Source organism: Marmota flaviventris, chromosome 5 (genome assembly GCF_047511675.1).
Source record: "Marmota flaviventris isolate mMarFla1 chromosome 5, mMarFla1.hap1, whole genome shotgun sequence".
NCBI lineage: Eukaryota > Metazoa > Chordata > Mammalia > Rodentia > Sciuridae > Marmota > Marmota flaviventris.
In genome coordinates, this window is record NC_092502.1 from 25303012 (window position 1) to 25315897 (window position 12886).

The 12886-nt window shown below is 37.3% G+C and overlaps 1 protein-coding gene across 2 annotated transcripts in view; it reads right to left on the reverse strand.

Annotated features, from left to right (window-relative positions):
• Positions 1-1139: 1139 nt before the first annotated feature.
• The window catches only part of Mrpl22 (mitochondrial ribosomal protein L22), a 43523-nt gene continuing 31776 nt past the window's right edge, over positions 1140-12886 (reverse strand). For both annotated transcript variants that reach the window (XM_027938639.2, XM_071612030.1), the window contains 4 exons: positions 11332-11397; positions 10520-10597; positions 9076-9145; positions 1140-1430 (listed from right to left, as the gene is read on the reverse strand). In XM_027938639.2, the coding sequence (XP_027794440.1) occupies positions 1219-1430; positions 9076-9145; positions 10520-10597; positions 11332-11397 (426 nt within the window). In that variant the 3' untranslated portion in view covers positions 1140-1218. The remainder of the gene's footprint in view (positions 1431-9075; positions 9146-10519; positions 10598-11331; positions 11398-12886) is intronic.

Here is a 12886-nt window from a genome sequence, read left to right on the forward strand (position 1 = left end):
TATGCTTTGGTTTCTTCCTTTATAAAGTGGCAAAACAATATTTAGGTTTGCAGGATGTTGTGAAGAGTTACTACAAAACTAGCACAGAGCTTGGCCAATAAAGGGATTGCAGTAAGTACTGGCTATTACTGATTCCAAATGGCACTAAACTACATTCTTCGTTCTCCTACAGGAGTGTTCTCAGAACGTAGTCCCCTAAAACAGAATTGCCTGGAAGTGCCTGTTTAAAACATAGATTTTTGGAACTAGCCCCTCCATAAGACCTAATGAATCAGAATCACTGGAGTAGGGCCCACAAGTCTGCATTAACAAGCAAGCACCTTAGAACCTTTCTCTGCCTATAAAAGTATGAGATACATTATTCACATAGCTATGGACAAAGAGTGACTCTTGTCAATGAAAACATGCATATCAAAGGAAACCAGGTAGTGCTGAACATTTTAATCTGATAAGATCAATTTTCTGCTAAAAAGGAGGTGAGTGAGTGCCACCTACTGTTTCATTTTAGAATGCAATGCTGAGGTTGGTTCAAGTCCCCTCTCGGCAATTGAATTCACCTTGAAAAATAAATCAGTCTTGAACAAGATATCCAAAGTACTGTTGCTAGGAGAGGAAAATGGGCTTTATTTAAACAAGCTTGAAATTTGAAGAGTTTATGGAGTTTTCGATTAGTATACTTAACTCCTCTAATTTAAAGTTACTGCTAGAACAGTAAAGGAATATATAATCATTCCCACACCAGTCTACACTGAGGGTGAAAGGAAAACAGAACTGCTGAAAGTGCCCTAAAATACTGTAAAGAAGCAACATGCAGCCACACTTACCCCACGACACCATCCCCTGGCCCCAAGGGGAAATCAAGTGAATTAGGACGAGCTTCTTAGAACATTCTATTCAATCCCTGTACAGAAGCTGCCATCTGCAGGACACTGGTTGAAAAGCTAATATTCCCTTCAAAAGACACTCAGAAACCCTTCTGAAATACATTCTGCAACTGAAGTTGAAAGCTAACTTCCCCTTCGAGCTTCCAAATGCACACAAACATACCCAGAGGCTCAAGAGAGATGGGCAAGACCTTATAAATATTCATATAAAATATGCAGTTATATACCACGTTTCAATAATTCCACAACAAATCGTAAAAAGCAGTTGTCTTTAATTTTTATTTTTAAAAAATAAATGACAAAATATATACACTGTGGAGTCTGAATTTCACCATCACAGAGTGTGAATGATGGTCCGGTTGCGAAGCTCCTGAATGTACTCCTTGGCATGGGCGACTGCTGTCTTCGGTGCCTCGGGTGGAGGTGGGGGTCCTTCCACCAGCTTCACAAAATAATGGCAATAAACCTTCTCCATGATCCCACAGCGACCCCTGCCATGGTAACGGATGCGTTTCAGGCACTGGCCTCGCCCTGAGGTGGACTGAGCTACAAGGGAGGAAAAAGAGAGTTACAGGAAATGACTGCTCCCCACAAGACCACAGCTTGATCAGTGGAGCAACCCGTGACCTTTCCTCACCTAGATCCTAGCATTCATTACATGAGCCTCATTGGCTGGCTGAAGTAGGCTCATCTCTACACAAGTACTTCCTGAGCACCAAGGACCAAGCACTATTCTAGGTGCTGAAGAAACAAGATAAGGTGAGGCCCCTACCGCCACACCACTCACATTCTGGAGGGGGAAAACACAGTCATTCTGGTTGGTAGCAAGTACAATGAATTAATTAAATCAGAGATGTGACAGAGATTGATGCGATGGTGGGGGCAACTTCACATTGAGGATGTCAAGAGGCATCCCTGAGGAAGAAACATTTGATCTAAGGTGAGAATGAGTCATTCCAGCAAATGTCTAAGGAGAAAGTATTCCAGGCAGAGGGAACATTTGGAAGGAATGTACTTGGCTTGTTTTAGGAAGAAAAAAAGACCAGCATGCTAAACTATATTAAGCAAGGGTAAGTGTGGCACAAAAAATAGAAAGGAATCCGAGATGAAGAAAGGGACAGGTTACGCAGGGCCCTGCAGGCTGGGGTCAAGAGTTCTAATTGATTCTTCTATACTTGTGATGACAAGCCACTGGAGTCAGGGGTTCCCAAATTTGCCCCTAAGACTATACCAGACTAACCTAGGGAACACATTTAAAATATGACACTGATACCCCCATCTCTGAGGATTCTAATTTAGTATATTTAAAGTGGGTCTTCGAAATCAAATCCCTAGCAAATACTCCCATCTGAAATTTTGATTCACAGCCAGTTTTAGGAATGTGGATAGCACAACCTCACCCTCAGCTCCCCTCTGTCATGTGGCCTATCAAAGTCTAACCTCGGAATTCTGAAGAAATCTTTTAAATAGTACGTAAGAGACTGATCACTTGTTCACTCTTAGTAGTAGCCACCTTCTACTATTTCCTAAATATATTTAGTCAGTTACTTTTAGAGTTAATAAGCCTTTTAAGAAAGTAAATTTTACAGAATGTATATCAACCCATCCATTTCAACACTTGGTATTCCTACATTCTTACTATAATCTAACTTTATAAATACAAGGACGATATCTAAGTAATATGGACAATCCTGTAACCACAACACCCTGTCCTGGAGTGGGTTCCAGCAGAAGCTCCTCCGAGCTTTGCCAGAGAGAAAGCTAAGGATGAAAGTGATTACGAAAGCTGCCTAAGGTCTCAGTGAAGTGTCACTGCCTTTACACCAACTCCATCTACTCAGCACTGAAAACATTAGTAAGAATTTTCAGAAAGAAAACAGCTTCATGAAATTCATTTGGAAAAATAAGAGATTCAAAGAGCCAAAGAAATCCTTTGCAAGATGAGTGAAGCAGGAGGCATAACACCACCAGACTTTACACTACGCTACAGAGCCATAATGACAAAAACGGCATGGTATTGGCACCAAAACTGACACTTGGCCAATGGTACAGAATAGAAGACACAGAGACAAACCCACATAAACACAGTTATCTCATACTACACAAAGGTGCCAAAATATACATTGCAGAAAAGACAGCCTCTTCAACAACTGGTGATGGGAAAACTGGAAATCCACATGTAGCAAAATGAAATTAAACCCCTATCTCTTACCATGCACAATCAAAACTTAAAGTAGATCAAAGACTCAGGCATGAGAACAGAGACCCTGCACCTAATAGAAGAAAAAGTAGGTCCAAATCTTCACCATACCAGGTTAGGAACTGATTTCCTTAACAAGACTCCTAAAGTGCGAGAAATAAAATCAAAATTCAATAAATGGGATGAATCAAACTAAGAAGCTTCTTCTCAGCAAAGGAAACAATCAACAACCTGAAGAGAGAGCCTACAGAATGGGAGAAAATCTTTACCATATGCACCTCAGATAGAGCATTAATCTCCAGGATATATAAAGAACTCAAAAAACTTAAGACCAAAAAAATTTTTTAAATAACCCAATCAGGGGGCCGGGGTTGTGGCTCATGGGTAGAGCACTCGCCTCTCACATGTGAGACCCTGGGTTCAATCCTCAGCACCACATAAAAATAAATAAACAAAATAAAGACAAAACAAAAAAAAAAAAAAAAAAGAAATAACCCAATCAATAAATGAGCTAAGGAACTGAATGGGCACTTTACAGAAGAAGAAATACAATCAGTCAATAAGTATATGAAAAAATGTTCCACATCTCTAGCAATTAGAGAAATTCAAATCAAAACTACTCTAAGACTTCATCATCTCACTCCACTCATCATCTCACTCCAAAAATACAAGCAACAATAAGTGTTGGCAAGGATGTGGGGGAAAAGGTACATTCATACCTTGCTGATAGGACTGCAAATTAGTGCAGCCACTCTGGAAAGCAATATGGAGATTCCTCAGAAAACTTGAAATGGACCCACCATTTGACCCAGCTATTCCACTCCTCAGTTTATACCCAAAGAATATAAAATCAGCATACTACAGTGATAACAGCCTCATCAATGTTCAATTCACAATAGCTGAACTGTGGAACCAACCAAGGTGCCCTTCAACATATGAATGGATAAAGTGTGGTATGTATACACAATGGAGTATTACGCAGCCTTAAAAAAAAGAATGAAATTATGGCATTTGCCAGTAAATGGATGGAGCTGGAGAATATCATTCTACACGAAAAAAGCCAATCCCAAAAAACTAAAAGCCAAATGTTTTCTTTGATAAGTGGATGCTAACTCACAATAAGGGTGTGGGGGACTAGGGAAGAATAGAGGTACTTTGGATTAGACAGAGGGAGTAAAGGGAGAAGAAGGGGTATGGCGGTAGGAATAACAGTAGAATGAATTGGACATTATTACTGTATGTACATATATGACTATATGATCAGTGTGATTCTACATCATGTACAACCAGAAGAATGAGAAGTTATACTCCATTTATGTAGGACATGTCAAAGTGCATTTTCTACTGTCATGTGTAATTAATTAGAACATATTTAAAAACAAACAACAAAAATAGCAGCCTTACACACTTTTGAGTAAGCACTAGGTTCCCTGGATCAACCTGCCTGGTGGAAACCTACAAATGAATGGTGAAACAGAAGTGAGCAGGAGATTTCTAAAAAGCATTTTACAAACAAGATGGCTACTTCTATCTAAAACTGCTACTGCACCCTACGAGAGCACCAATCTCCAAATACACTGAAGATAAGGAACACAACTCTAGCGAAGAAGCATTGAAACTAGTCAACTGCGCACACTATACAATCCATCAAAATACAATGATCAACCCTACAGATGTTTAAACTCCCATTTTCCTTCCATCTCCCCACAAGCACAAACTTCAGAGCAGGTCTGCACAAGAACAGAAACACAATACCTGCCAAGTACCAGCCATGATTCCATCATAAAGCCATGAAAGGTCACCTACCCATCTTTCACCACACAATGCCATCATTTCTTTGTGTCAAAACAAATTCTTCTGAAAAGCCAATATTCTTTATTATCCAGTAACAGGAATGCTCACAACAGCCACTGCTATGGTTTAGATCTGGAATGTCCCCCCAAAACCCATGCATGTTTAAGGATTAGTCCCCAGTTTGGTGCTCTTGGGAGGTGACAGAAACTTTGGGAGATGAAGCCTAGAGGGAGGTTTTCCGGTCATTGGGGGCGTGCCCTTGAAGGTACTGCAGGAACCTGTCTCATTCTTTCTTCACCTCCAGCCCTGAGGTAAAAGGTTTCACCACATGCTGCTACCATGATGTGCAGGTTTACAAGTGGCCAAAAAGCAATAGGGTCATGGCCTGATGACCATGGCCTAAAACCTCCAAAACTATGGCTAAAATTAAACTTTCCTCTTTTTAAACTGACTGGTCTCAGGTGTTTCTTACAGTAATGAAAAGCTGAGTAATCTCTCCTCCACTAGTCCTCTATGTTAGGGGTTTCAAACTGCCTTTGTTATGGAACCACTGCAACTAAAATGGCACAATATAGAGATAGACACCACTGTCATGTGAATCTGTTCTCATTGAAACAGGTGGGGAAAGACTCACAATGGTGCCACTCCACTTGACAAATATTTACTGAGTACCCACTGGGTACCAGGCTCAATAATGGGCTCCAAGGGTATAACATGACCAAGATATCATGGGCCCTATCTCAAAGGCCCCTCTGAGGACAATTTCAAAACCACTGCTTATAGTTAATAGTCTCAGTGAACTTAACTTTAATAACATAAATCTCTTGCCCAAAAACTTCCTGTGATTCCTCTTCAATGTAGCTTCAAGCAAATGCCACAACCTACCATGTTCAGCCCCCTAGAAACCTAGGCCTAGCCTACTCTACTCTTCCAATTACATCTACTCCACCTCCTTCACTTTGTCCCACTCATAGTTATATCACACAGTTTCTGCTCCTTCTAGTCTATGTGCCTTTGCTTAAATGGTTACCCCACTTTAAAAATATGCTCTTCTCCTAGACCCTACTCCAGTTTCCCAAAACCTACCCACAAAGGCCAAACTTTCCTGGAAAATATCCATGACTACTCTAACCCATACTGATAGCATGTCTCTGTATTACTCTTTTAGGTCCCAAATCAAACACTATCTTTATAAATGCTTATTTTTCATATGTAGAAATCTCTTCCTCAACCACTTACATTCCTTTTGTACTACCGCCAAAAAATCCACAAAGAACAGAAATTATTGTGAAAATCATCCTCTGCTAATTAATATCATTATTAAATAATTATATCCTTAGAAATTTACTCAAATTCTGATACAAGTTTCAAAGTTTTCCAAAATGCATATAATGCTAATGGTATATATGGTTTTGCTCCAACTTAGAACTTATGTATCCTTCCAAAAGAATATTACTGTCAAAGAACAAAATTACATGTGCTAGATGTTTTAAACTGATATATAAGGTTTATCATTACCAATTATGTAGGTGGTATGCACAGTTTAAGTATTCAAATAATTTTTAAATGAAAGAAAACATTAAAACATCACAAAAATGGGAATGACCTATGCTTCTAAGATAATACCCAATAGGTATCATATATTTAAAATATTGTCAATGTTTTGATTGTATGTGAATCTAAACATTTTAACATTAGAAGTCCTCCCAACTCCCATTTCAGCACTCTAATCCCAGAAGACTGATGTACAAAGGCAGCAGATCACTTTCTCTTAAGTGAATCATTTTAGATGCCATGAATCACTACACAGTGACATCAGTCCACTTGTTAAGTTCTGTTCACAATGTCGTTAGTCATCACTATAAGTTTGAAAAGGAAATGAACTTTCTAAATCTGTAGTTGTGCAACACCAGATATCAGCTTTAGAACGATGACAGGCATCTGAAGGAATCACCTTATAATGAGAACCAAAAAAGCATTTTCCTTTAAATATGTACACTTATTTCAGGGCCCTGAAAGAGCCATTAATAAACCAAAATGGCAGCCAATAAGTAATTAGTCTTTCAAAATTCTAAGAGAAGTCTATGAAATGAAATGACTATACCTTTCCAAGAACAAAATGAAATAACTGGTTTCCCACATTTTATAAGAATCACTAGGGTGCTTATTAAAGTTTCCCAGGTCTGCCCCCTAGGGTTTCTGGTTCAGTAGGATTGTGGCAAGGTCTGAGTATGTAAGAACCTCATAGGATTCTTATTAATAAGTTTGGCAAAAAATAGTGATAGAATGTCTACATGACATGGAAAAAAGATATTTCATCTGCCTGAGGGTATTCATCTCTTGATTGTGGAAGTAGGCATATCAAAAGACTTAATAAATTTTTAAAATTTTAAGACAAATCCAAACTTCTTAATCCTATTGAAGAAAAATTATTTATACACAAAACTGAACAGACTGTAGGTGGGGCAGAGATTTTCAGCAGAATTAAAGGCCCATCTGTATAGGACTGGTAAAGTATATTTTTGCTTAAAGGCAACACTGGACTTTGCTCTTTCACTTAAGCTCCTCAGCGCACCCCTCTCTCCCCTGCCTATCTTTTCCCCTCCCTCTCTCTCTCTCTCTTTACCATAATTATTGAGACTCTCTTTACTATAATTATTGAAAAGGATTTAAAGAAAGTTTGTGAAAAAGATTTAAAGACAATCCCAATTTCATTTGTATCTGAATCCATTACAAAGTCTAACTGCTAAGTATCTCATATCCCTATGAAATTGAATAAAATTAATTAAATTTGATTTGATATTCAGAATCACAGAGCAGGAAAGGTCACCAAGGTTTTAAGCAAATGGGTTGACTCCTTATCCTCTTCATCCCATCTAATGATTCTGGGCTCTTTCCTAATATTTATGCATGTTGCTTCCAGAAGAAAATGCTCATGATTTTGAACTACTATGGCCCTGCATCTTCTGAGTTGCCAATTTGATTTCCCTCTACATTTGTGCATGTATCAGAATAAAATTAGTTATAAAGAAGTCAGCTTTAAAGTAAGACATTTCAATTGAAAACCATAACTAATTTGAATTTAAGGAGGAGGTATGGTTGCTGGCATTAATTCTAGGGTAAGCAGAGATGAGATTTTTTAACTTAAGCAAAATATCTCCAGTAGGGCAGAGATTATGTGACATAGTACATTTTAGATTATTTCTTTTTAATCTAATTGCTGGAAAAATTAAAAGTACAACTAATTCCACCTGTAATGTATCAGCCCTATCCAACCCTCCAATTTCTGAAGAATAACAGTTCCCAGGATCTGAAATTTAGAATATCTTTAGATAAAATAATCCTTCTTTGATATGTAGGTTTGACAGATGAAGAAAATTCTGCCTCAAGAGCAACATCTTTGATCAGAAAACTGCTGATGTTAGGAGTAACTGCTGCTGAACTGGAAGGAAAAAAATAAGTCCAGCTAGTGTCCATTTTACCATGGCTCTGTCATAATTGTTGATCTCCTCATAAGACAAGAGCTGTGTGAAGGTATGCTGCAAAGAATCCCCTACATTTATTTGTATAGCACATCACGCTTCCCAAACATTTCCATCTACACTTATCGAATCTGATGTGGAACAAACACATAAAAGCAGAGATAATGGTTTAGGACATAATAACAAAGAGACACAAACATCTGGGTCAAGTGAACCTTCCAAGTTCCCTTGGCTTTGACAGTTCAAGAGATTTTCCATCCTGATAACTTGAAGGTTAAATTATAGACACTTTTATGGCTTAGGAACCTGGCATGGTACATATAAAGATATTTTAAGTCCACATGTGATTACTCACTGCCTTCCAGTCGACAAAGAATTTAATGTTTTTTTTTTTTTTAATCACCTATGTTCTTTCTTAGTTTTTGTATGATTAAAGGATCACGCTAGTACCCATCTTGAAATGGGTTATTTAATAATTATTGGCAAGAGATTTCATGATCTAGTCTCATTCAGAACAGGCAAGAATAAAACAGTAGTTAATATTACTTATAACAGATTAGCATCGATATGTTTAAGGTTGAAGAATAAGCCACTGGCAGCAATTTTTACTGTCAAAGCAACCTAAGTAGTTAGATATCAAAGACTATCGTTAGATAGGGGATATGGCATCAGCACTGAAAGACACTTTTAATGCTAAGAATATTAAAAATCTTACCTATATATAAATTGGATCTGAATTCCACATTGTGGTCTCTCACTGCCATATCTTGTGCTTCTAAAAGAACCTTAAACAAGGAAAAGAAAGGCATTCTCATACGGCTAATCCTGAACTAAAACAGAATTAAATTTCTCATCTCTTGTTATCTCTGTTAATATGACTGCTAATCACAGGCCTCCATTTTATAGTCAGTTTTAAAAAGAGAAAATCAAATGATGAAAGTACTAAGGATAAGGGATACAGTGAGCTTTCCCTCCTCAGACAAGAATAGCTATTGCAGGAATGCAGTCTATCCTGCTGGATTTTAAGTGACATGTGTAAGCCATAAAGGAACACGGCAGTGCTTGTAAGCAGTGCTCGTGACAAGGCACACGATGCCTTTCAGTCAGGAACTCGTCAAAAAGTCCAAGAAATTCAAGAGCTACATCTTATTGAAAATTCTAAACTTTGGATCCAAAGTAACTATAAACAATATCAGTTCACAAAATCAAAAAGCTAAAATTATTTTTTTAAAAAAATCTAAAATTATAAATTGATGCTCCATAGATATTTTCAAATAAGTTAACTTCCTCACATTTTTTAAAAAATAGGACAATTTGTCAGAAACAACAGAAACTAGATCTTTTACTCCTTTAAAGAATGAGGTCCAATGCTAAGCAACAGACACTTGGCGAATGCATTTTGAACTGGTTCACGCAAGACCAAGCTCTATATGGGAGGCCTGAATTCACCAATCTCAACTAGTCAACTACAACCTGAAAAGTAAGAACTGACTTTAGAGGCAAATTAACTGAAGAGAGAAAAAATAATGCTGAAATACCTATAAGGGATAATGGTGACTCAGCTTTTTGAAAAAGGAACATCAGGGCCTAGAATGAGTCAGCACCACTGCCATTGGCACATTTGTACCTAGTGAATCAGCTACACTAGGAGTTGGCATGATCTGTAGAAACCACCAGATCCAATTCCACTTAGTGTACACAGGCAAAACAAAACTGGACAGGATAAATGTCTTGTCCAAGGTCACAGGAAAAATGTAAGAGAAAGGACGAGATTCCAATTCTCCACAGTTCCATTCCACTGCTCCTTCTATTCAGCTAGTTATAAAATCATAGGCTCTCTCTTGGAATTGATCCCCTCTCCCAAAAGAATCTTCTAAAAAAATCACACCAAATCATTAAAAATAAGGTAATCACTTCATAGACTAAAAATAAATAAATGCATGGTGCAAATAAAAGCATCTTAAGAAAAAAATGCTTGAAGCATACCACATTCCTGAGGAAAAAATTAACAAAACTAAGTTTAAATCTAAATCAGTATTATATAGAGTGAATACTTACACCAGAAGATTCGGGAAATTCAGGACTTGAGCTGAGTTTACTAACACCTGAAAGATAGCTGCATGTCCTTATCTCCTCCATTCCCAGCTTGACAAACTTACCTCTTTAATTATTTGGGCCCCTTTTTTATCACTAAATTCCAACTGAGCCAAAGCTTGGTCAATGGACATTCCTCGAATCTAGAATTAAGGGTGACAGACCAGAGAGAATAAACAAATTAGTTTATAAAATCAATGTTCCCTTTTCAGTGAAAAGCAAAAAGGCTTACAATAATCTGAATAACTTCTAGAAACAGTGAATTAAATCCACATAACAAGAAGAAAACAAGTGTGAAGAGGGATACCACCCACCTTTAAATCAAAAGTGAACTTAAACACCTTAACTGTAAGGCCTGGGATGTAATAGTTTTAAGTACATTAAAAGAGAATGGCATGACAAAAAGATCACAAATTGGCAACAACTGCAATTAGCATTAAATGCATCTCTTCCACCTGCAGGATGAATTGCAACTACATTTGCTGCTTTTCTCTCGTTGATAAATGTCATGCCTTGGGGGGAAAAAAACTTAAAAATCAACAGTATTAAAACGGATCAAATCAACTTTTACAGATAAGCAAGTAAGCTTCCTGGATGCTCTGGTTACAGCCAGACTCCTGGTGCCTTTGAAAACTAAATCAATGTGATTTAGTTTCTCAGAAGAAAGATTAAAACATGCAAAAATCATACTTCTCTGAACAATCACTTTTTAAATTATCTTATTATCTGAACATGTATTATGCAGCTATGTATTATGCAGCTATATTTCCTCACTGTTGGGGAAAATCAGAACAGGTATGTATTTATTGTTCAAATAATGGGGGGGATTCATGGCTTTGTTATTAAGCATTATATAGTAATAGTTATTTTAGCTTACCAATTTTGCCAAATACCACATCTTGTCTTTGCTGTATTTTATTTGTCTTCGACAATGATAGACTTCCTTACAAACAGGGAAGAAAAAAAAAAAACTGTAACAAGTTTATCAAAATGACAAAAACTGTAGCAAGTTTATCAAAATAACAGTGATATACACTGATCAAGTTTCTGCTTTCTATGCCCAATACAAATGCTGCCATAAGAAATAAAACATAGTAAAAATTTGGAGATTCTTTCTCCCTACAAAGTTGAATTTTTCTTAAATCACACTATGTTAAAAGATTAAAGAAACCAGGATGGTGGTGGACACCTGTAATCCTAGCAACTCAAGAGGCTGAGGCAGGAGGATGGCAAATTCAAAGCCAGCCTCAGCAACTTAGCAAGGCCCTAAGCAACTCAGGGAGACTCAGTCTCAAAAAAAAAAAAAAAAAAAAAAAAGGCTCAATGGTTAAGCACCCCTGGGGGTTCAATCCCCAGTCCCAAAAAATAAAATAAAATTACTAAATAAGAAGTAGAAACTCTAAAAATGGTTAGTATGTGCCAACATTTGCAACATCTCTGTTCAGAAGGACAGTAAAAGGTTTGAATGAAAGTATCTTGAAACATTTTGCTGGTCAGCTTTTCTAATTTTCTATTTCAAGTAGTGGACATACCTTGTTTCTTTTCTTTTAATCAATCATCTGTTAAACAAGTTCTAGTTCATAAAGCACTCCCAGTATTTCATTTAGTCTAAACTCTATGACTTGGGAAAGAAAACATTTTATAATCCTTTTGTAAATTGAAAATTTGAGAAATCAAATGACTTCTCTAAGAACACAAAACTTAGAAAAACAAAGTAAAAAACAGGAAAGTAACTCACATGTGTACCTTCTGAAGTTTCCCTTCTGACTCTAATAACCACTTTCTTTCCACTATTTTCCCTACTAGCTTTTTTTTTTAATATCAGAAAAGATTCAAGGCACACAAGAGTGAGAAGATCTCACAATTTTTTAACATTCTGACTCCTGCTGGAAATTTTCAAATGCCTTAGAAATAGCAGTTTTCTCAAGTAGTCATCTTTTAATATCGTTATGGTTTAGATATTAGGTGTCCCCCAAAAGCTCATGTGTGAGATAATGCAAGAAGGTTTAGAGGAGAAATGATTGGGTGATAAGAGTCTTAATCCAATCAGTGAATTAATCCCTGATGGGATTAATTAAGTGGTAGCTGAAGGTGAGTAGGATGTGGTTGGAGAATTGGATCACTGGGGGCACGCCTTTGGGGTATATTTTGTATCTGGCAAGTGGAGTCTCTTTCTCTGCTTCCTAATCATCATATGAGCTGCTTCCCTCCACCATACTCTTCCACCATGTTCAGGGTCACCACAACCATGAGGAACTGAGTCAGCTGTCTATGGATTGAGACCTCTAAAATCTGAGCCCTGAAATAAACTTTTCCTCCTCTAAAATTGTTCTTGTCAGGTCTTTTAGTCACAGCCAGCGGAAAAAGCTGACTAAAACAAATATATAGCAAATTTCATTTCAGTTGCAATAGAAGCTGACAAGTTGAAAACT